Source organism: Anoplolepis gracilipes, chromosome 10 (genome assembly GCF_047496725.1).
Source record: "Anoplolepis gracilipes chromosome 10, ASM4749672v1, whole genome shotgun sequence".
NCBI classification, from domain to species: domain Eukaryota; kingdom Metazoa; phylum Arthropoda; class Insecta; order Hymenoptera; family Formicidae; genus Anoplolepis; species Anoplolepis gracilipes.
In genome coordinates, this window is record NC_132979.1 from 3056506 (window position 1) to 3079768 (window position 23263).

At 30.0% G+C, this 23263-nt stretch overlaps 3 protein-coding genes and 1 long non-coding RNA gene across 4 annotated transcripts in view; all 4 read right to left on the minus strand.

Moving 5' to 3' along the window:
• The window catches only part of Mesr3 (misexpression suppressor of ras 3), a 45982-nt gene extending 43781 nt beyond the window's left edge, over positions 1-2201 (minus strand). The window contains exon 1 of the mRNA XM_072901322.1: positions 1813-2201. The gene's annotated coding sequence lies outside the window, so the exon portion shown is untranslated. The remainder of the gene's footprint in view (positions 1-1812) is intronic.
• Positions 2202-9831: 7630 nt separating this feature from the next.
• On the minus strand, positions 9832-11607 carry LOC140670323 (uncharacterized). Its single transcript, XM_072900882.1, has 3 exons — positions 11127-11607; positions 10569-10692; positions 9832-10184 (listed from the first exon to the last, which is right to left on the minus strand). The coding sequence occupies exons 1-3, from the start codon at positions 11196-11198 to the stop codon at positions 9988-9990; spliced, it is 393 nt and encodes a 130-aa protein (XP_072756983.1). The 5' UTR covers positions 11199-11607; the 3' UTR covers positions 9832-9987.
• Positions 11608-11978: 371 nt separating this feature from the next.
• LOC140670316 (uncharacterized) lies at positions 11979-13388 on the minus strand. The gene is made up of 3 exons (XR_012047544.1): positions 13182-13388; positions 12686-12805; positions 11979-12327 (listed from the first exon to the last, which is right to left on the minus strand). It is a non-coding gene; the product is annotated as an uncharacterized lncRNA (long non-coding RNA).
• Positions 13389-14806: 1418 nt separating this feature from the next.
• Positions 14807-18859, minus strand: LOC140670198 (uncharacterized). Its single transcript, XM_072900766.1, has 4 exons — positions 18702-18859; positions 17434-18333; positions 16794-16883; positions 14807-15861 (listed from the first exon to the last, which is right to left on the minus strand). Exons 1-4 carry the CDS (start codon positions 18811-18813, stop codon positions 15641-15643), a joined length of 1323 nt encoding a protein of 440 aa, XP_072756867.1. The 5' UTR covers positions 18814-18859; the 3' UTR covers positions 14807-15640.
• Between the last annotated feature and the right edge of the window lie 4404 nt (positions 18860-23263).

The following is a 23263-nucleotide window of genomic DNA, read 5'->3' on the forward strand; positions in this document are numbered from 1 at the left end:
CAACTTCAACAAAAATTTTCTAGGTGTAAAAAATCAACTGCAACGGATAAATTATTAGCAAATACTGTGATACTGCATATAATTTGCACTTAATCAATTTAAATGACAGAGACAGAATTTATATCGGTACTATTAGTGTAATTTAGAAGGAAAATTTTTCTGCGATGCCTATCTTTAAGGCCTATTGTCAAGGACAATTATATTTGTGATTAATATTTGGCAATGGGATCTAAATTTTCTAGAGGTATCGCTAGAATATTGCTGATAGAAATTCTATACGTGACAAACAATATTCTAACAGATAGAAAAAGTAGCGATAAATTTTAATTGAGACATCCAGAAATCTATCTACATTAGCAAAATATTTTTTTGAGTGTACTTTGCATATATTGATATGCTTCAATTGGCATTTAAACTTTTGATTTAATCAATAACGTAACAGAGCAAGATACTCGTATTTTTATATACTTTGCGTGAAGGTTTTTTTTAATATAGAGTCTCGTTGCGGAAAATTTGAATAACGATGAAACTTTATATGCAAATGAGAAAGACGTGTATGTGACTAAAAGATATAAAGAATTCAAATATTACGCATATGAGGTCACAGCTGGAACGCCTTTATATACGGAAACGTTTACTCGTTCTCTCTATACGAGCTCGGATTTCTTTTTCTTACACTGACGGATATCCTGCGTAATTCACATTTCCCTCAAAGCCTAAGAGAGGCAAGGAATTTAACTGCCAGAGTTTCGCGGAAACGATTGCGCTCTCTCATTTTCGAAACATGTCTCTTCCGTTCGCGACGACAGGCGACGCGTCATTTCCTTTTCGAGCTCTAATGCTGATTAAACGAACAAGTAATTAATGAATAATTCTTGTAATTAAAAAAAAATAAATTCACATAGTAATTTCATGCTCTTTGGTCTATTTACGAATGAATTTTTGTTTAGTATATATTATTAAGTCGATTTAGTATTATCAGAGAATCATTAAAGAGCAATAAAAGTATTAGTCATTGATTTGTTTATTGAATATTTCTAACATCATGAAACATAACATAGGTTTATACATATAATATTTCAATATATGTACGTGATATTATTAACATATAAACTGTGTAACATAAACCAATTAATCTGTGCGTTAATTATCACACTGTAAATCATAGCATTTATTCAAAATTGTATGTTTGCGTTTTATTATAAGTTATAATTGAACATAAAAAAAAAATATATATATATATATACAATATATATATTGGTGTTAAATAAATTTTATTAATTAGAGATACTGAAATAATGACAGATTGAAAATAATATAAAAAATATAAATTTATTCCTGATATTATTAAAGATAATAGCTTTTAATAAATAAATAAATAAATACACATGCACATACATTGTTTTGCTAAAATTACTCGCAAATGAAACACATATATCTAATTTTTTTCATATTTTATTATACTGAATGCAAAAATATAATTACAACTTTTCCACCTTGCTTTATCGTATAATGGCTGCGGTATTTTAAAATATGTAACAGTATATATACATATATATATATTTTCTCTCTCTCTCTCATTCTCTTATATATTTTGTTTTTTAAAACCGCTTATTTACTTATAATGCTATCATATATTTGTATTATCAAAGAAATTAAATTTGATGCTAGAAAATAGATTCATATCAAGACATATTAAAATTAAAAAAAAAAACATAATTTGCATTCAGTATAAAAGATGAGTTATTCCAATGAAACCATGACAGAAAGTGCGAATAACTTTACTATATATTCAACGTATAATGTACTCACGATATTGAAAATGACTTTTTGATGTTGCTTCAAGTTCTACCCTGGTGTTTAGCGTTTGTCGACGGGAGTTTCTCAAACTCGGCGGTGGGGCATGATAACTCGCACTTCGGGAGGGACAGAAAGATAAAGAGAGACAGAGAGGGAGAAAGGGGGATCTAACGCACCCTCTTCGCGCACCCTATCTTTCGCTCGCGACCGAGCACGCACCGAGACGCACTTTGCGAACGACGTTTCGAAATCTCCGGAAAGATTGTACTTTGTGACGGGGACAAAATAAAAGCACTTTGGTGGAAGATGGACTCTCTCAGTAGCGAGAGACGGACGAACGACGACGAACCGTCAGTCGCGAAGGGTGGCGGTCGACTGAGGCGCTTACCTCGACGTGCACTCACGCTCGGTGCGCCTCCCGCGCGGCGGACACACGCGTGCTGCGTGGCCGCGTGCGTGTAGCGAGGGAGGACGGGTAGGTGTGCGTGTGTGCGCGCGCGCGCGCGCGCACAGGATGGCGGGGATGCACCTGCACAATTATTATCCCGCTGCAACGCCCGAATTTCTGAATATCACGGCCCTTTCGGAGCATTTTGCGCGCGCGAAATTCCCACGAGAAGTACATGGTATTGTAATTGGAACTGCTCGCATTCCGACGACTAGTCAAATTTGGGACAAAGGAGCTGCTCCTCACACGTCTTGTCCGGCGAATCTCGTTATTTAAGGGGATATTACAGTTTGACCGTCTGTTTTTAATCTGATTTTTCGAGAATTTATTAAACAAAAATATATAAGCCTAACATATCTGGTGAATTGCATACATTTATTTAGGCACGTTTTTATAAGCAATCTTGTTGAAAATTTATAAACTTATGATTGATTAAGCAAGCCTCTTTCAAATAAATTTTTTTATCGGCTGTGTATTTTCCGATCGTTCTATCTAAAATTAAAAAATTAAAACTTTTTTTTAATATTGATTCATTTTATATGAGTGTCGCTGTGGTTGAGAGCATGAACTGTTTTTATTTTTAAAATAACTATTTTTTTTTAAATTAAACATTTTTTGAAGCACCAAAAGCAACAAAGTATGCGTCCGACATAAAAAAAATTATTTTAAAAGAGACTCAGCTATTTTGTAAATTTTCAATAAAATTGTTTATAAAAATTTTGACAACGAGTATTACTGAAAACATGACTGAATATGCAAAACGCCAGATATGTTAAGTATATAATTTATATAATAAGTTTCAAACTGCAATACCTTTTTAATCCCAAAACTAGCTCGTCCATTTATTATTGTAAAAATATATTTTGAAACTATATGTTTCTTACTATTTATTTGCACGTCACATTTATATTTTGAATAGAACGTATGTATTTTGAAATCGGGGTCAAATGTGTCCGTGACGTGACTATGCAAAATGCATAGCCAAGTGCAGGCAACTGACAAACACAACATTGTAAGCTCTAGAAATTGCGTGTATCGCGAGGTATTTGTTTTGTGAGTAAATTGTTTTCACGTTTGACTTATTATCTCGTATAAATGAACCTAGTGTATACATACATACATACACGTACCTACTAAGGATTTTCTTTCAAAAGAACATTTTCAGCGCGATTTGAAACTCGAGCGAATTTCAATGTTCCACGAAAACATCTTTTATCCTATTTTTCTCGGGACGCATAATAAAACATCGTGAATGAAGTTGATAAAAGCCGTTTCCGCAACGATTCCTTCGTTATTAGACAAAATGATGAGAGAGAACATATTGTGAAACGATAGAAACACGCTCGTGTTTATCTATGACAGTATTATCGTGTTCATGTAAGTAAAGGATGGTCTTTTTTACGAGCGAATTCCTGATGACAATAGTAAGAAGCGCAGAAGAATCGTTTACATATTAAAACATAAAATATATTTGTTCAATCATGATCGATCGATCATGATCGATCAAATCAATTAAATTCTAAATAGAAGAAATAGAAGAGATTTCTATCTTGCATTTTAATTTCGCTTTATATTTGAATGAACGAATGTCTGTTTCACATGTATGTGTGACATTCAAAGCATGTTACATTCAAAGGTTCGTCTCGTAATTTACAGCGCATAGCTCCCGAATTTTCCTGTCCTCCGCGTCAACGGCATTTTTTTGCCTCAATTTTTTCCGGTTTTTTGTCAATTATCAGTGCTAGAAATGGCGGAAAATCTCGACTCTGCGAAGCGTCACTACCTTTACATCTGCAAACGTGAAATTTTTCAACGCAAAATTGAACGATGAAGAGATACTTCTCTTCCGTCGCTGTTATTTGTTAAAAAATATTTATAATATCTGGAGTGTGTGAAGGAGAGGTTTATCATTTTTTATCCAATTTGTCGCTTGTATATGTATATGCATATCTCGCGATAATTTTAAATGCAAATGAAAAGAATGCGCAAGACGGAGAGACGAGGAATAAATAAATCAGACAGAGGACTGTGCGCGAATCCTGTCTTTATGAAACGGACGTTGATTTCGATCGGTAAAATAATGCGAGTGAATCGCGCGTAATTTAAGCGACAAATTCTCCGTCCCTCCTGTGGAAGATTTCGTTTTCGACTATAAATCCATCCGGGCGTACACCGCGCACATCCCGTTGGATCGCATCCGCGAGCCGTTTGATTCTCCCCTGCCGATAAATCACAGTTATTCGCGTGTGTTGGGTTTCGATGCGCTGTTAAGCGCTGTCTCGTATATCAGGCATTAAGAGATTCAAGATTTGCGGAATACAAAGCGACGGGATTTACAGAATGGAGAGATTCATTCTCACGATAGAAGACGAGACGAGTACGAATGCGATTACGAATGCACAGTTAAATACGCGGACCATTCTACGTATCTCGTTAAGCTACAGGGGATTATAATACTAATGGATAATTTTACGACGTTTAATTTATTTTATTTTTTTTATTTAATTATATTAATGTAAAATTAATGTACTAATTATATTAATTTTATTTAAGGCTTTATTTTAAATGCGATGAAGAGATAATATTTATACATGAGCAGAAGGAAGGAAATTATTTTCGATATTCCTTAATCAATCATTAGTTGATCGCAAACCTGCTGTCAATTATGATATATGAAAGCATATGCGTAACGTCATACGTTAATATTAAGATTTAAAAAATGCGGACACTCTATGCATAATCGTGTGGCAAATATCTCTTTTCTGGTCATGAGTTTTTGCATTTCTTGGCACACAAGTTGGATGTCCAGCAAGAATAACGCTTTTAATTATCGTGCGCAATTAAAATTGTTTCTCGTAAGCCGGTTAAAATGCGTCAGTGTCGTTGACTACTGGCAGACTAATGGCAGACGAAGAACGATGAAAAAAAAACCTGAATTAAAAAGCGCTTGATTAAATGATAATATGGATAAATGCAGAATTTACTTGGATATATAAAAGCAAAGATATTTTATATTTTTAGAAATAAAAGGCTTTCCTCTGGGATTTTTTTTATCTTGCGAAATACACACGTTGATTTTATAAGAGCGTGTCACAAGATTTTCTAAAGTGTTATTTAAGTTTACTTTCTGTGATATTTTCTGTTATCTTAACTGTTCTCTTTTATGCACATAGCGCAGGAAAAGTACATACACGCGTGCATAGTGTTTTCCGACGAACAAGAACATGACAGAATCAGCAAGTATAATATAAATGAAATTTCCTAATTGACGATAGAAAAAAGAGCGGAGAGAGAGAGAGAGAGAGAGAGAGAGAGAGAGAGAAAGAGAGAGAGAAACATTGTGGCGAAAAGATAATAAAGGTTAGATAAGGGATGTGCAATCAATGTGCAACAGACGCTGCGGCAAAAATATGCAAAGAGAATGTACATAACATCTCTTCAGACATAGAGGATGCTACATTTATGTTAGATTTTCAATGTCACTATATCTGCGCCTTTGTGACGTTCAATCTTTGCCTTCATCGCAGGAAAAGTGACATAATAATGTAACGAAATATTCAAGCGCAAAAAAATGCAATATAAATAATATAATATGAATAATAAAATATACTGATGCATGTATGTATATTAATTATAATAACTATCTACGGTATCATTAAAATTCAGAAAAAAATATCAATCAGGATTTTGGATTTTCGAATCGAAATTTTTTCTTATCTTCGAGATCATATTTTTATTTAACATTTATTTTGATACTTTAAGTGGTCAGGTAACTATTTCATTTATAATTTTGTCGAAAGCTCTTCTTTTAAAGTTTCTTTTAAGTGGGAATAGAAGTAGAAAACTTATATGCTATATAAATTAAATCTATCGAAATCCATAAACGTGATAAAATTAAAGTCAAAAATAATGACGACAAAACAACTTGAATCAGAAATAAGATTTGCAGAAAAAAAAGAAAACAGACGTAAAATTAATGACGATAAGCAGTATATTTTTAAATGTCTTCAAAATCCTTTTCTCTGAAAAAGAAAGAAGAGATGTCATTGTCTCTCGTATTATGTCAAAATTTTCTTTCCTTTGCCAACAAAATCAATTCAGAATTACAATTCTTAGTTAGCCGACTTTGCGAGTAAGAAACTAGCGGTCGGAGAAGATTCGCTCTTTCTCGAATACGCGTTTCTTCGGCGCGCGTACAAGCAATTTCCGATGCTTCGCGGCTAATCTGCCATGACCATAATATATGTTCGGCGCGCGTAAACGCATAACTGAAAGATGAGAGATATACATATACTCTCTGTACGTGTGCGTGTCGAGATAGTCGTCATAATAATATCTCAAAGAGCGCTGTATCTCTTGTCAGGTTTCGCGCAAACCTCGGGCTTAACCTTCGTAGCCGGCTGAATGATTTTCGTCATGGACGAAATTTGCTTATCAGTAAGCAATGGTTCGCAACTGTGTCAATGTTAATTACATTTAGAGTTTATACGCGTAAGCAACACGTGGTATGAACGATTCGATAGCTAAAGCCTTTGGGGGTTGTGCTAATTGGAGTCAAACCACGCGTGAGCATTAGTCGCAGTGTTTCTCAACGCGATCGAAATTGTTCGAGTGACATTTCACTCTGAATGAATAATATAATCTCCCTATTTTTGCACAGTATTGTATAAATTTTTGCAAAATTTTGCACATTAAAAACACATAAAAATCTGCAACAGATATCCTTCCCCTGTTGATTCTTACTAGCGCCTTCCGGATGAATCACTTCCGCCTGTAACAGTTTTTAGAAAATGCGTTTTACCTCTAAAATAATAAGGTAATGCGATAATACCTTTCTCTTCTTCTTGTTGGCAAACAGTATTATCTCTCTAAAGATTCTGGAAATAAGATGTCACTAATCTGACATGACTTTGTTTCGCCGTAATAAGAGACTCGCGTTTGTCTCGCGGCTTTTATGAAGATTAGAGATCGCTCGGGGAAAAAGGAGAAGGGGGGGGGGGGGGAAGGGGACGAAGTGATGCTTTTTGCCTCCGTCGATGGAGGAAAAGAAGAAGAAAATGAGGTGGCTCAGAGGGACGGACGATCGAGAATAAACGGGGGAGTCTCTGCCCTCCCCTCCTTTCCTCCCTTCCCTAACGGGCAAGCAAGCACTGCTTTCTCAGCCGTAATATTGGAAGTTTACAAGGTTTACCGTAATCGAATCTCGTTACACGGTTGCAGAAAGCATTTGGCAATCTGCTCGAGGATCGATGCGACGTCGATATCGTATGCTACTGATATGCGAGATGATGTTTTATCAAAAATGACGCGCGATACGGTTCAATGATGCTTTAAACGGATCCAAATTTATGCTATTATTACTCTATGGTATGCTCTTATTTTTCAATGAAATTAAGAAACATTCTTTTGTTTATTGATATAATTTTAGCTGTGTGATTGACATGTAAATAAAAGCGCTACAACGTTAATTATGTCACGATTACGCCATGTCTGATAGGATCACGTCAATTTCTTAAATGATTAATTTCTCTTGAATTGTAGGCGCACACATTGCGTGTATGTATATGTATCTGCAGTTAAGTTCTGAGGTAAAGATAATGAGCGGAACGCACGGTGGTTGCATTAACCTCGCCTTGTGCCGGCTAATTAGTTTATGCGCTCATCAAGGAACTAATTATCCGTTCCGAATAGACTTTCATTTACGATCAACTTCTACCGCGAAAAGTACGATGACCGCCTGAAATATAACGCCGAGAGTACCTTGAAAGTTGTACTATTTTAATAAAAAATTCAGTTTATCAAAAATATTGTTCGATATTAAATGAAAATTTAAACTTTGATTATTCTGTGTTGAAACAATCAATTTAATAATTTAATCGGAATTTCTATTTATTCAATTCTGCGAATCTTTCTGGATTTATCTTCGATGTTTCCTGTCTTTTAAATAAATATCTTACGCATGTAAAACAAGAACACTTCAACTCTTCAATTAATCTTATCTATAAAATTTTTGAACACAATATCTATCAGAAAAATCAATAATGTATAATCTATTCGAAGTATTGTAGATAAAATAACATGAGTTAAAATTACCGTTTCCAATGAATTATAAATGATTGCGTAAAATTGCGGAAACGTGAGCCTTCGAACAAATTAAAAAGCTGCATAGAAATAACTGCACCGGGCGATTTTAATTAGCGTTGTCGTGGTCGCCAAAAGTTTTCTTCATTATCGTCGGAAAAAAACTCCGCCGCTTTTTCGACACGATATTAATGTAAAATAATGTGCACGTCATACGCGAGAAAACTGGTTGCCTGGCCATATATTATGCATTATATGGGAATCAAGAGATGAAAGTCTATGCGATACGTTGTATGTGTGCGTAGATATACGAGTTCATAAACAATATGAAAAGAGAGAGAAAGAGAGGGAGAGAGATCGCGTAAAAAACTTTTATCGTAAGACAGTTGTGGATAATGAATAAGTAATAAATCGTTTTGTTCGTTTTATACATTATATTTAGTAATAAAATATAATATACGCGAATACAATGATAAACGAATGAAACATGTGTATTAAGACAAAAGAATGCATACAATGCATATTTCTATTACTCTAATGATATATAGGATTTTTTTTTAACATTTAAGAATCTTGTTATTTTATTACATTTACATTTTTTCATACTTATTATGTTAGCTTTATTTATATAAGCGCAACTGATAAGTCTCAAATGTTTATTTAATGATTGTATAAATGAGGCCAAGATACGTCAAGAGACATAAAAGAGCAAAGACTCTCTTAATAATTAGCATGAAACCAGCTTTTTAACGCGTTATTCGACGTGGAATAATTTTTCATTATACAATGTCAAACAATATGATAGTGAGAGCTACAATTGCGTAAATTACTGCTCTTTTAAAACATCAGAATTCGTATGAAATTTCATGTAATTCCATGGCCTTTTTTTCTATAAAAGACATATATTTTCTATTGTTCCCTGGTATAAATGTAAGTATCAAGATAAGAGCGAGATAGCATCGCGGAAAAGAACATTCTATTATTAAAGTAGACTACTTTTATGCAATTTTATTGCGTAGCCAGCGGTCTAAGACTTTACAGTTAGATCCGTACTCTTTATCATGACGCGTAAGAGAAGCGTGGTCGACGTTGAGAAGGACGTGGAACCTTGAGAATTTCCTCATTTATTGTGCTATTCGCGAAAGAAATGATGTCTCCTCGCTCTTCCCGGCGCGTCACAACAGAATTTCCCACATCTTGGCCCACTTTTGTAGGAACACCTTCCGAATGAAGATTCTTGAGCATCTCAGGTTGAATCGCACGACGTGTAAAAATTTCTACTTCAGTTGTTTAGAAAATATTTACTATTGTTTCGACAACGTTCAACACGGCCGTTCTTTATCTATATTTTAAACAAAATTTAAAAATCGAAATTTATGTATAAATTTCTTGTATTATATACAAAGGATAAATATATAAAGAATTAAAATCTGTCATATATAAATATTAATTTATAAAAGATTTAGTAAACCATTAAACTAAAAAACAAGTTGCACCGTTGATATGTTTGACATTTTTATTACTCGTAATTTTTTTAAATAGCAATTAAGAAATTTGGAATAAAATAAAATAAACTAAAGTTATTTTTTGTTATATAAAAGGAAACATTTTTATAATGTTTCTACTTATACATCTATACAATGTTAGAAGAAGAATTACTAAAAATTTGTAAGAACAAACCGAATCGCCCAAAATAGCACCAGACATCCTAATGCTACCATGCTAGTTGACACCGCATTAGCATTATTACAGAAATCTGTATCACAAGTATTACATGCAGATTTAGTTGCCGTTTCAAAGGGTACGAAAAGAATACCGCAGAAACGAGAGGTTATCACTGCGCCATTGAGTATTTCTAAAAAAATAATTTTATTTATTACAAATGTGTGATTTTGTTAGTACATATTTATGTAAAACATCAGAGTATTATACTACTAATCGTAATTATGAAAATGTAATATACTATTAAAATATTCTTAGGCATTATAGATAAAAATATTTTATTTTATTTAATATTTTATAGAACATCTATTATTTTTTTTATTGCACTTTTTTTTTAAGTTACAGTGAAAATTTATCTCAAACGTTTTCTCTCATCTTTATAAAGGCAAATAAGAAAAGAAAGTAGGAAAAGAGAACCTAGAATAAATTTTCATGCAACAGTTGAAACAAGAATGTAATGTCTTGGATAAAATACTCAATTAAAAGCAATATATTTATTCACTTGAATGTTACTTACCATAATCACATTTGACACAATTATAGCCACGCATACACTCTATCGTCTCGGATGGCAACGGTGAGCTTGCACAAGTGTCGCTTTCACGCGAATTGCAGTTATAACATCTCTTACTCTCTGCTATTTAGAAAATGATAAAAAGACAGATGAAACAATGATAAATATATTTGCATACGACTACATATTGAAACGGTATTAAAAATAAGAAAGATTGACATGTCGATTAAATTAATTAATTGCACATTAAAGCAAATTATTTTCGTTTATGCAAATGTTACAAACAATTTTTAATTTTACTGATCTATAGCATGTCTAAAATTTTATTCAATTATAAGCTGTACAATAATTTGTAACATTAATTGCTACACATTCTTTAATATTAATTGATATGCAGAAAAATCGTAGCAATCATAATAAATCTAAAAATTATGTATGCATCAAAAGTCATAGATTACAAGTTGGTCCCCTTTAAATTTTAGTAACTGTTATTTTTATAAAATTTGTCAAAAATTTATTTAAAATTTATTAATCTTGAATTTATTTTATTGTCGAAAATTTGTATACTATACCTGAGAGAATGACGAATATGATTATTATAATGGTGATGGCAGTAAAGCTTTGCTTTACCATCTTTGATGTGTCTTGATTTACATCAAACTAATCGCTATTTTGAGCAGTATTTAAAAAAATTAATCTACATCCCTCAAAATTATCAACGATTTTTGTTAAATGTATATATGTCTAGTATAAGTACATCACTGATATGATAAGTTATCTAGAATTATCTCATGGCCTGCGTTATCAACGTTGATACATGCAAAAATAATATTTTATATATGTATAATTTTTTATACGTTAACGATTTAAAAATCGTGTTTTATTAATAAGAAATCAATGTTCAGTATAGGCGCAATATAATGAATATAACGCAAATGTCCTAGTTTAATTGCTACTTTCGCGACATTCTTGAAAAAATTTTTAGAAAGTACTTTCTTGTAGATATAATATTAATTGTGACTATAACGCAAAATATAATGTAGAATCAAATGTCAACTTTTTAAATAAGTTTTTATTACGATTAAAAATTTTAAATAAATTTGTCACAAATATATATATATTAGTATTATTAAGAAAATTTATAATTTAAAGTTTAATCATATCAAAGAAAAGAGAAAAAGATTTTTGAAAATTAACAATAGAGCTATATTCTCATGTGGTATAAGTATATTACACAAACTTGAAACTAATTCTGAAGAGATCCTCTTAAAAAAAGTTATTTTTTTGTCATTATTATTGTAAACACAAAAGATAAAAAATTATGTTTTAAATATAAATTGTTTTAGATGACAATTATTATACTTATATAGGTAATCAAATAATTGACACATAAGTTAATGTATGTCTACGTGAGTATATATTTTATTTTTAGATATACATTTTAGCTATATATTTATATATAATGTAATAATTAACATAGATATAAAATAAAAGAACAATAAAATTGCTCAATACAATATTTTTTTTTAAATATAAGAACATGCCCCATGATGTTACAAGTTGAAAAATTAATAAGAATTTGTAAGAACAAACGCAATCGCCCAAAACGGTACGAGGAACCCTAATGTTGCCATGTTAATTGTTCCTATATTAGCACTATTACAGAGCTCTGTATTACACATATTACAACTTGCATTGTCTACCGACTGAAGTATTACGGGACTACAGCCGCGAACGGTAACCGTAGTGCCATTAGACAAGTCTGGGAAGAAATTTTATTTATTATTAATCTTAATCGTTATTTTTTTACAGATTCAAGTAAAGAAAATGTGTAAAAAATGAAGTTACGTCCATAATATATGAAGCATCAAAGTATTATGCTATTAATGATAAAAACATAATGAGCTATAAATGTGATAAATATAGACATACAACTCTTCCAAAACTTTATAAATGTGTTCTATATATAATATATTAAATATAAAATTATTGAAGTTTGTCACACATAATTATATTTAAAATTAGCCTCAAATAAGTTATTTTCTGTTTTTAGAAAGATTAAAATACTCGATACATGAAAAAACGTTGTACATTATATATATTTATTCGTTTAAACTCACCAAAACGACAAGTGCCGCAATGAAAACCAGGTGTACACGGTGATATTTCTTTCGGCGACGGTTTGCTTGCGCAAGTTGTGCTGTGTCGCGAATCGCATATATAACAATTTTTTGCCTCTCCTTAGAAAGAAATAAACAGTATAATAGATTTTAGTAAAAATATATGTTCTTGCATATGTTTAATTAATGGAATCGAGAGCAAGAAAAATTTTCACGCTTGAATTATATTAGTTGACTGTACTTAAAAATGAGATTTTTTTCGATTATGAATGTTACAAGCTTAATAATATCTTCAATTTTATTTTTAAAAATTTATTTTATAAATTTTGATATTAATTATGCGATATAATTTATGACGATTCTTAAAAATCAGATTTTTTAGTAGATTAAAATACGATATGCAATCGTCATAATCTAACTTTTCAAAATTTTTGAAAACTTGTAATTTGCAAAATTAGTGTGATTGAATAAAATATCGAACATTTATATAACGTACCAAAATGAAGAATACCAAATAAGACTATTAAAATAGTGATCACAAAAGAACGAATTTTCATTTTTGATGCGCTTTGACTTACGACGAACCAATAACTGTTGAAATATGTGAAGAAATTTGAAGTGCACTCTTCAGCGTTATCATCACTTTTTCACCATAACTGCGATATGATAGAATATCGCAAATTGCTTTCCATGTAAAACCACGCCTTCATGATTAAGATATTAAAAAGTCCTCGATACAATTTGGAATTATTGTACAAAAGAAACATTATTTAAAATTATTTTGTCAGCAAATTAATTTTCGTATAAAAAACAATTGTAATGTATAATAAATATAGTATAAATTAAAAATGTACTATTTTATATTTGTTACATTTTTCGTATCTATTAAAAAGCTGTTAAATATGTATAATTATTAAGTATATATTATATAAGTATATATGTATATATATAATATACTTAATAGTTTTATTGAGAATTTTTTTGAGATATAGCATTAATTTTACAAAATATAAATAGTGAACCATTCTAAGTATTTTTTCAAAACTGCAATATTTTATAATGTAATTAGTTACACTACTTAATAATTTTATAATATCTGTACAAAAAATATCATTTCAAAGCAAAACTATTTTACACTTACTTCTCTGTTTAAATTAAAATAAATCGTCTTTAAATCATCTTATTATTACCTAACTTCTTGCTACCATAAATATATAATATTAGTTTAAATATACAAAAAAATCTAATTAAAAAGCAAAAATTAAAACTCAAATTAAAAGCAAAGACTTGAAAGATTAAGGTAGATAATTTGCGCGTCACGTATGTGTGCATTTAATTTTTTCAGTAGTATTTGGAGTATCCTAAATAATAACTCAGTGTGGAATATTTACAGTTATTCATTTTCTATTGCGAGTTTGCTACTAAAGAATACCTTTATTTTAATTACGCACAAAACTGTATAATAATTTTAAAATCAATATGTAGCTTATCAGCAAATATTTTTTATCAGATTTTGTTTTATAATAATTGACATTATGTTTTGCGAAGTCTCTCTCTCTCTCTCTCTCTCTCTCTGTTTTCGTTATCTCCAAATATTTAAGCTACGTGTAAAGTCCATTAAAAAAAAGTAAAACACGATATGGTCGTGAAATTCGTTTCTGTTAATTGACGGCATTATATCCACGTGAGCGTAACGCAATTCTATTTACTACATCCGGTAACGTCATCGTAGACGGGCGGGTACTCTTAAAGCGTAAATAGAGAGAGCTGGGACACAGGAAGACTTGATAGTAAAGGGGACGCAAATGTAAAATGTTTACTGTTGATTGAATACACACTTGTTCAGGTTCTTTTAGCACACGAATACGAAATAAGGATGCCGACGACACTGATTTGTAAAAGCGAGGTGATTATGTGCGATTGAATGAAATACGAGAGCAAGACGAACTAACAAGTATCGCGTCCAATCTTGGGAAAGAAAGAGATGCAAATTCGCGCATTACGCGAAATTTAAGAAAATGAGAGAGTATCATCGCTTTTATAAAGACAATAAAATTCTTTAACAATTTAATTAACGTCAATCAGGATAATTATAATATACAAATAAATATGACATTTAAATATTTTTTAAATATCAACTGAATAATGTAATTTTTTTATGCGAAATCATATTTATACAATTATTTTATTGGAAAGTATCGTGACACAATATTTTCTCTAGCGTCATAATTGCATCTATAATTTCATTTTCTTACAACTCAGTTACAGTTCATAGTTCACTAAAAATATCTATATGTACAAATCTACTTATGTAAATAATAAATTTAATAATACAATAAATAGATTTAGTCTCTAGAAAGATATATAGATATATAGATATACAAGTGTTTAATATTAAAAATATTAATCACAGAAATAATTTTTTACAATGTCGTAAAAATAATGTACAAAAACTTGAACGAAACTCATACAATACAATATACATTATTATAGATATTAATGTTACGCTTTGATGTGTCTTTGCTTATTGATGAGTAACGCTTAAGTCGACAAAATTAGTTAAATAAGCTGTGACATGAATACTCGCAAGCGTGAAATCTGTAAAACTGAAAAGTGTATTCACGTATATGTATGTGTGATTGTTCTTTCGAAACCATAACTTCTGTGATCGTTCTACCATGAAGAGTATAATGATACCCTTGCAGTGGTGCCCAATTTATGTGTCTTAAATGTACATAAAAAGTGACAATAGATAATGATTTATAAATGATACGTAATAGATAGCTTTGAAATAATACGTATAACAGCAAATATTTGCAAGATTTTTCTTTATGATGACTAATGAGAAGTAATCATTAACGCGTATTGTATTAATATGTTTTGTTTAATTTTACGTGCATGATATTTATAATTGATTTCAATTTTACAAATTAAGACAGCCATATATAAAACGTGTTATAATATTAAGTTTAACAATTGATAAGACTCTGTGTGAATAAATACAGCTGCCCATGAAAGCACCACCCATGACAAGGTTATCATATTAATTGATACCGTATTAGCACTATTACAATAATCTGAATTACATTTTAATTTAATTGTACACTTCTCTTCTTCGGAACATTCATAGGAAGGAGAAACGCATCCACGTTCGACTACAGTCTTGTTAAAATATTCTGTATAAAAATAAATATTATTTAAATTTTTAAAATTCTTTACTCTACTTATATAAAAGAGAAAAAGAAATAAATATGCATAATATATAAAACATTGAAATACTATATTATTAAAAATTTGTTAATTGATATATAAAAGAGAAAATTTAAATATTTCTTGAAACATTATATATATATATATATATATATATATATATATTTTGAAAAATTAAAATATTAAAATTTTAGTTGGAAAAATTGACTCAAGTACACAGTAAAAAATTGTGCATATGTTAAAATTTTCTTGTGTTATTGCGTGACGATTTTGATTACTATTTCAATGTAAAATTAACATACAGCTGATGTCATATTATTTTTATAACATTTTCATGTGTTACATTTATGTCAACTTTATACCTTAACACTTTGTGTACCTTTAGTTAGAATGAAATATTATTTTAATTTTTGATGTGCTTTTAACACATTATTAACAATCATTTCAAACAGTCAACATGTTTCAAAGTCAGTTTAACATTATAAGAAAAGTTAAAATAAACCTTCAATAATCATGAACTTTAAAATGTTCTATTAACATTTCTTACAAGTTATTGTAACTCTTTCATGTAGTTTTGTATTTTTACAGCACACTTAAAATCACAATGGCAAAAATAAATGTACAATTTTGTGTCAATTATTTAACATTATTAGTTTGTTAATAAGTAACATATGAAAAATGAGATATTTTAACTTAAAATTTAGAGTTGACTTTCTGAGGAATGTTAAAAATGTTAAAATTAGCATCTTATTTTTTACTGTGTAAATATTCTTTTATTTGCATTGACATTAAAAAGAGAAACTAAAGCCAAAAGCATTTTTATGAAAAATATTTGTAAAAAAATCTTGAAAAAGAATTTAATTCAAAGTATAAAATATTTATTGACTTGTATACTTACGACGTTCAATTACGGCGCAATTCCATATTTCTTCCTTTTCGGTGTCTGCTTGAACATTAGGAAGAATACTTCTACGTAATCTGTAGTGATCTGTTATTAATTAAAGAAAAGGTAAACATTAGTAAATACTGTACAGTGATCATATTTTATTCTAAATTGACAAAAAAAAAGAAAAAAATTAATAATCAAGATATCAAAAAAAGAAAATTTAAAAGATATTAAAATATCAAGTAATTTTAATTACTTATTTTATGATTACTATCAGTTCAGATCAGCTCTTTTTAACTATTATGAATGAACGCAATTATTATTTGCATTAATACAAGTAATCTGTCAAGAATTGCTTATATTATTTAAAGTCTCTTTTCATGCAATGCAATTCTCAATAGCAACTTAAAAAATTAAATAAAGAATCTATTAACACTAAATGTAATCCGTAATGTAAAAATGTTTTGCTTAGTCTAGAAATTCTCTTGTTTCTTTTAAATTGCAATTAATCATTAAACGGTTATATTCTTTTACTCTACGTAAATTATATTACATTTTATATTATTTTTTTGCTGAGAGATTATTAAGCTGCTTAATTAACCCTATTAAATTTAATTTATTTCAATAAACGTAAAACTTATTTCCTACATACCTTTTGCATTATTATTTAGTTTCTTATTTAACATCGCCGAATTATTGTCAAACTTTTTGATTGTCATTTGGCTAAGTGAGGAAGAGTTTGTCTTGGTCGGGGTTGTCTCGGCCGAGGTTGTCTCGGATGGGGTTGTCTCGGACGAGGTTGTCTCGGTCGGGGTTATCTCGGACGAGGTTGTCTCGGTTGGGGTTGTCTCGGTCGAGGTTGTCTCGGACGAGGTTGTCTCGGACGAGGTTGTCTTGGTCGGGGTTGTCTCGGTCGAGGTTGTCTCGGTCGGGGTTGTCTCGGTTGGGGTTGTCTCGGTCGGGGTTGTCTCGGTCGGGGTTGTTTCGGATGAGGTAGTCTCGGTCGGGGTTGTTTCGGATGGGGTAGTCTCGGTCGGGGTTGTCTCGGTCGGGGTTGTCTCGGTCGGGGTTGTCTCGGTCGGGGTTGTCTCGGTCGGGGTTGTTTCGGATGAGGTAGTCTCGGTCGGGGTTGTTTCGGATGGGGTAGTCTCGGTCGGGGTTGTCTCGGTCGGGGTTGTCTCGGTCGGGGTTGTTTCGGATGGGGTAGTCTCGGTCGGGGTGGTTTCGGTCGGAGTTGTGTCGGTCGGAGTTGTCTCGGTCGGAGTTGTCTCGGTTGGAGTTGTCTCGGTTGGAGTTGTCTCGGACGGGGTTGCCTCGGTCGGGGTTGTTTCGGATGGGGTTGTCTCGGTCGGGGTTGTTTCGGATGGGGTTGTCTCGGTCGGGGTTGTCTCGGTCGAAGTTGTTTTGGTCGGGGTTGTCTCGGTCGAGGTTGTTTTAGTTGGCGATGTGGTTGTCAAAGATTCACATTCTTCAACTTTTATGTCGGAGTGTGGTCCATTCGCACAATTGGCATCGTCTATTGAGTTACATGAATAACATTTCAATGTTTCCCCTTGAAATGATAAAGTATGAGATTAGTAAAAATATTTTTGCATATACCTGTATAAAATGTAAATGTAAAGCGTAAATGTTATTGTTTTAATTAATTAGAATTTTTCAAATTGTTTTAATATCAATTTTGACAATATATTTTATTTTATTAATTTGTTAAAGACTATTTGCATAACAATTGATGACATTTATCAATTCCCAAGTAAACTTTGCTGTGCAGAGAAATATGTTAATTAAGACAAAAATTAAATGATATATTATACACACATCTATTGTGCAATTTAACTTTTTTTTAAATTAATTTTTGATAGACTTTTTAGTAATTTTTAATAAGTTATTATTGAATTATAAGAGGTTTATATCGTATACCTGAATGAAGAATAGCATATGTAATTATAGAAATGATCACTAAAGAACGATTTTGCTTTTTCATTTTTGATGTGTCTTGATTTACGTCGAACCAACAACTGTCACGGTACATAAAGAAATCTAGATGCACTTTCCAACGTTATTATCGATTTTCATCATATAGCTAACCGCGATAAACGTTAAATTATCGCAAGTATGGCTGTCAATGCTATCATCTCCATGATGCGATCTAGAGATTAAGACACAAAAAATGAATTATCAGGGACACACTGTTTCCAATACCTCGTTGCAATTATACTTTTTATGACATTGAAACAGAATAGCTTAAAAAATTGTTATTAGCAAAAGAATGTTTTGTTTTTTAACATATATATAATATAATAAATATAACATAAATTACATATAGAAAATATATTATTTTTGTAAAGTGTTACTTTTTTATTATTTTAGAAAACGTTATAAATTTTAAAAAAGACAATCTTTTAGGATATTAATTTTGAAAACTTAATATGATTTTTTAAGTGAAATTTATTAATTATATTTTAAACAGGTTTTTTTATCATAACTCGAAAAATATGAAACAGATTTGACAGATTCATAATTAATGTTATGTACAAGGAATACATGTCCTGCAACATCTACATTTACGCATGAAAATTACGCAATCATAATTTCGACTGTATTTCGGCGCTATGTGTCATTACGAGCTTATTGGGGTTGCAATTAAAGAATAAGCAATTGCTTAATTAGTAAGAATTGCAATTATTTCTGTCGCATAGAACGTGTCAAAATAAGCGGATCTGATTAAGATTTAGATTCGAAGACAAAATTGTAATTACTTTTATGTTTCCTGTTCGATTAATTTTTAATTTTTAATTTTTAATTAACATTCTTGACATAGCAAGTGAGATTTTTTTGATAAAATGGTATATTGATAAAATGATATTCGGTGAAAATAAATTTTCGCTCATGTGCATATTATACGATTTTCTCGAAAGCAAAAGAATCATTTGAGAGATAAGCTATCATTACGTTATCGATGGAAAAAGCCTCGTTGACTTATTTCTTTGTCATTCGCGGCACGAGAAATCGAGAAACCGTGAAATCGCATCCATTCAGGATTTTTCAATTTTATGTAAACGTTGTGTTGATTCCACAAAGACGGAGTTCACAAAGTATCTGGGATTTTTCAATTTTATTTGAACATTTATTGATTCCACAAGGACAAAGTCCACAAAGTATTCTTTTAACTTTCTTAATTGTTAATATTGAATAATATTTTATTTACAGTAAAATAATCTTTGTTAAGATTGGATTTGCCAAATATATATTAATCTTGATCATACAATTATCTGATTGATAAGAAAAAGAACAAATAAAAAAAAAGAATAAATTAAATAAAACAAAAATAAATATAAATTAAGCTTTGCCTTGAATCCGAAACAGGATTAACAGTCAAGAGGCTTATAAATTGCTCGGTAACATCGATATCATCGATATCTAAATAATTATTTACACAAACTCGCATGACCGATATAATATCAAGTTTTGAAATATTAGGCTTCTTTTCGCAGAGTAAAATTCTTTATCTCTGAAAAATGTATTACAAAGGTATGTATTACAAAGGAATAATTTTCCATTAGATAATTTATAATTTTCATGTGTAATGAAAGCGATGAATAATCGATAGATCATTAACAAAATTATTGGCAAAAAATAATAAATAATAGTATTTCTGATTTTGAGTTCTCTGATTCGAGTTCGAAAGTATCAGAAACTAGTAATTGTATTGAGAAACTGCGTCGAACAACATGTGTTTCCTACGAGGCGCGATAGAATCAGGGAACAATTATGTGAAAGGGGAGAACCCTGTACGCAGTACAGGGATATCCACTAAAGCGTGAAGGTATTCTCTTCCCACGCTTAAACTGTGAAATAACAATAATGCTCATTACAGATGCTTTGCCGCTTCTAGTTATTCGACGCCAACGTGTTTTCCCCTTGGCATTTCTTTAAATTTCTTTCCGCTGTGCTAAATCGAGTCCTTTTGATTAGGTACTAACGTCTCCTCTTGATTAGGTAAAACGACTCCTTTTTCTATTTTTTCCTCTCTTCTTTTATTATATATAATATATAATCTTGAAACAAATAATATTTGTGATCTTCGCTCGTGATAATATTAACTTTCTATAAATAGTCTTTAAATAAATTATAATAGACTATTTATTTTTAATGTGGCGAAACAAACATAATATTATTACAGATTGTGCTATAAAGTAATGGAGAAAAATTTGTTATATTATAAAGATTGCGTAGACAATTAATAATTATTATAATAATCACAAGTTTTAAATATTGTTGTAAAATGATAAAAAACATGAGCATATTGCAAAATACTAAATATTAACAAAATTACAAATATATACGCAAATTCTTTGTCTATTTAAAGATATAGATTTGTTTTAATAACTTTTTGTAATAAATCTGATATTTCGCAACAGAATTTTATCATCAAAAATATTGAAATTTATTTATGCGGAATATATAATCGGGTTATAATAATATATTTCAACTTGCATTTCTAAAAGTTGATTCTTTTTTTCCTGGCCTCGGAGCATATATCAAACTAATAACTAATACAATAGTATTTTACGAAAAAGTTCAAAATCTGATGCATCTATTGTATGTACATTATTCGCATGGAATAACATTGTAGTAAAATTCAGGCCGTACGAAATCTACTAAGCTTGCGAAATGAGTTTCGCGTGCCTTGTTATTTTTACTCAATCGGCAAAAGAAAATATATCTGCGATTGCTCTCACAGATTTCACATTTGATTATCTGACGACAGAAGGCGAGTGTTAATAATTACTTGTTATATCTGCCCTTTAACGTCAAATCTTATTAATAGACTAAAAATTTCGTATAGATAATCGCATATATATATATATATATATATATATATATATATATATATAAAACATTATTAAACCTGAACTTTAAATTATCTTGTATGCAATAAATGAGACTAATAATTTATTATTTTTGCAAATTGTAGATGTGATTTTTATTATGTTATTAACAATAACTAAATAACTGGTTCATGTGAAAGATATTTTGAACTAAATTTTGTATGCTTGCTGAAAATAAGAGCATATCAAATATAAATCATACTTGTATAACACGGATATACCTGTATATTCCTACAAAGTGTATTTTGATAGGTAATGATAATAAAATAATGTAATTATATATTTTTTTTACATTTTACATAATCCGGACATTAAAAATGTTATTTTGAGAGCAATTTTTCATAATATCATGGATAAATTATCATATAGAATAAAAATAATTGAAATTCTACTAAAATATATTGTGTCATAATTACTTTATCATAACCTTTTTGTGTCATTTAAAGTGTTTGTAATGTCACTTGTTATATAGATATCGTATATTTAGAGAATATAGAAATAATTCTATCAAGTGCACTTTTTAAGTCAGAATCTATATTTCGCTGCAATATAAAAAAAGATAATTAAAATTTAATTTTTTATATACATAACTTTGTTTAATTATTATATACCAACATATACATAGACAATATTGCGATTACATTATATATATATAAACATTATATGTGTTAAAATACACACTATAAAATAATTTTTTACATAAAAATTTTTATTTACAAACAAATAAATTTATTGTTAATATTTTATAATATTCTACATATTATTCTACACATATACTCTTATAATATACATTATTTTATATATATAATTTTGATGTAAAAACACAAAAGAAAAAATATACATATAATGTTATTTGTTTTCTATGTATTATACAAACATTACGTTACAGTTACTTGTAATATGAAATTATCAATTATTTATTTATTAATAATTAAATATATAAATATAAATATTATAAAATTCAAAAAATACATTTGTTATATTTATTAAATAAAAGTTATACCTTAGCTCGTAATAGAGGAGCAGGATCCGATGCAGTTAATGGTTTAGACATTGACATCAAAGATCGAGACAACCGCAAAAATGGTAACTAACAAAAATATATATGTCATGGTATTCGTTATTGCAGACTTATGAAGGACTAATCTAAAAATTTTGAATTAAAGAAATATCTTTATAGTGCTTCTCAATTTATACAACAAAAAGTCGTGATCTGAACATCATAAATATTATCTAATCTAAAAAATTCTAACATTTATTAAGACTATTAAATTTTATTTAAGCGTTACTTTTTTTTTAATTCAAGATAAAGTAGAGTTTATTGCTATATATAATATTGCTTAAAAATAAGAAGCATGGTAGTTTTAATATTATTCTTTTCGTCGTGCTAAATCGGCTTCTTTGATTATTAGAACAAAAAAAGCGATTCCCTTTTTTCCTATTTTTCTATTATACATCTACTATAATTCTATTATACATTCTATTATAATCGACGTAGTCTTGAAATACAAACATGACTAGCTTATACGAACTTTCGGCTAATTCGAAAAATCTATTTTTTTTAGAAAAAAATATGTAAGATGCATAGGT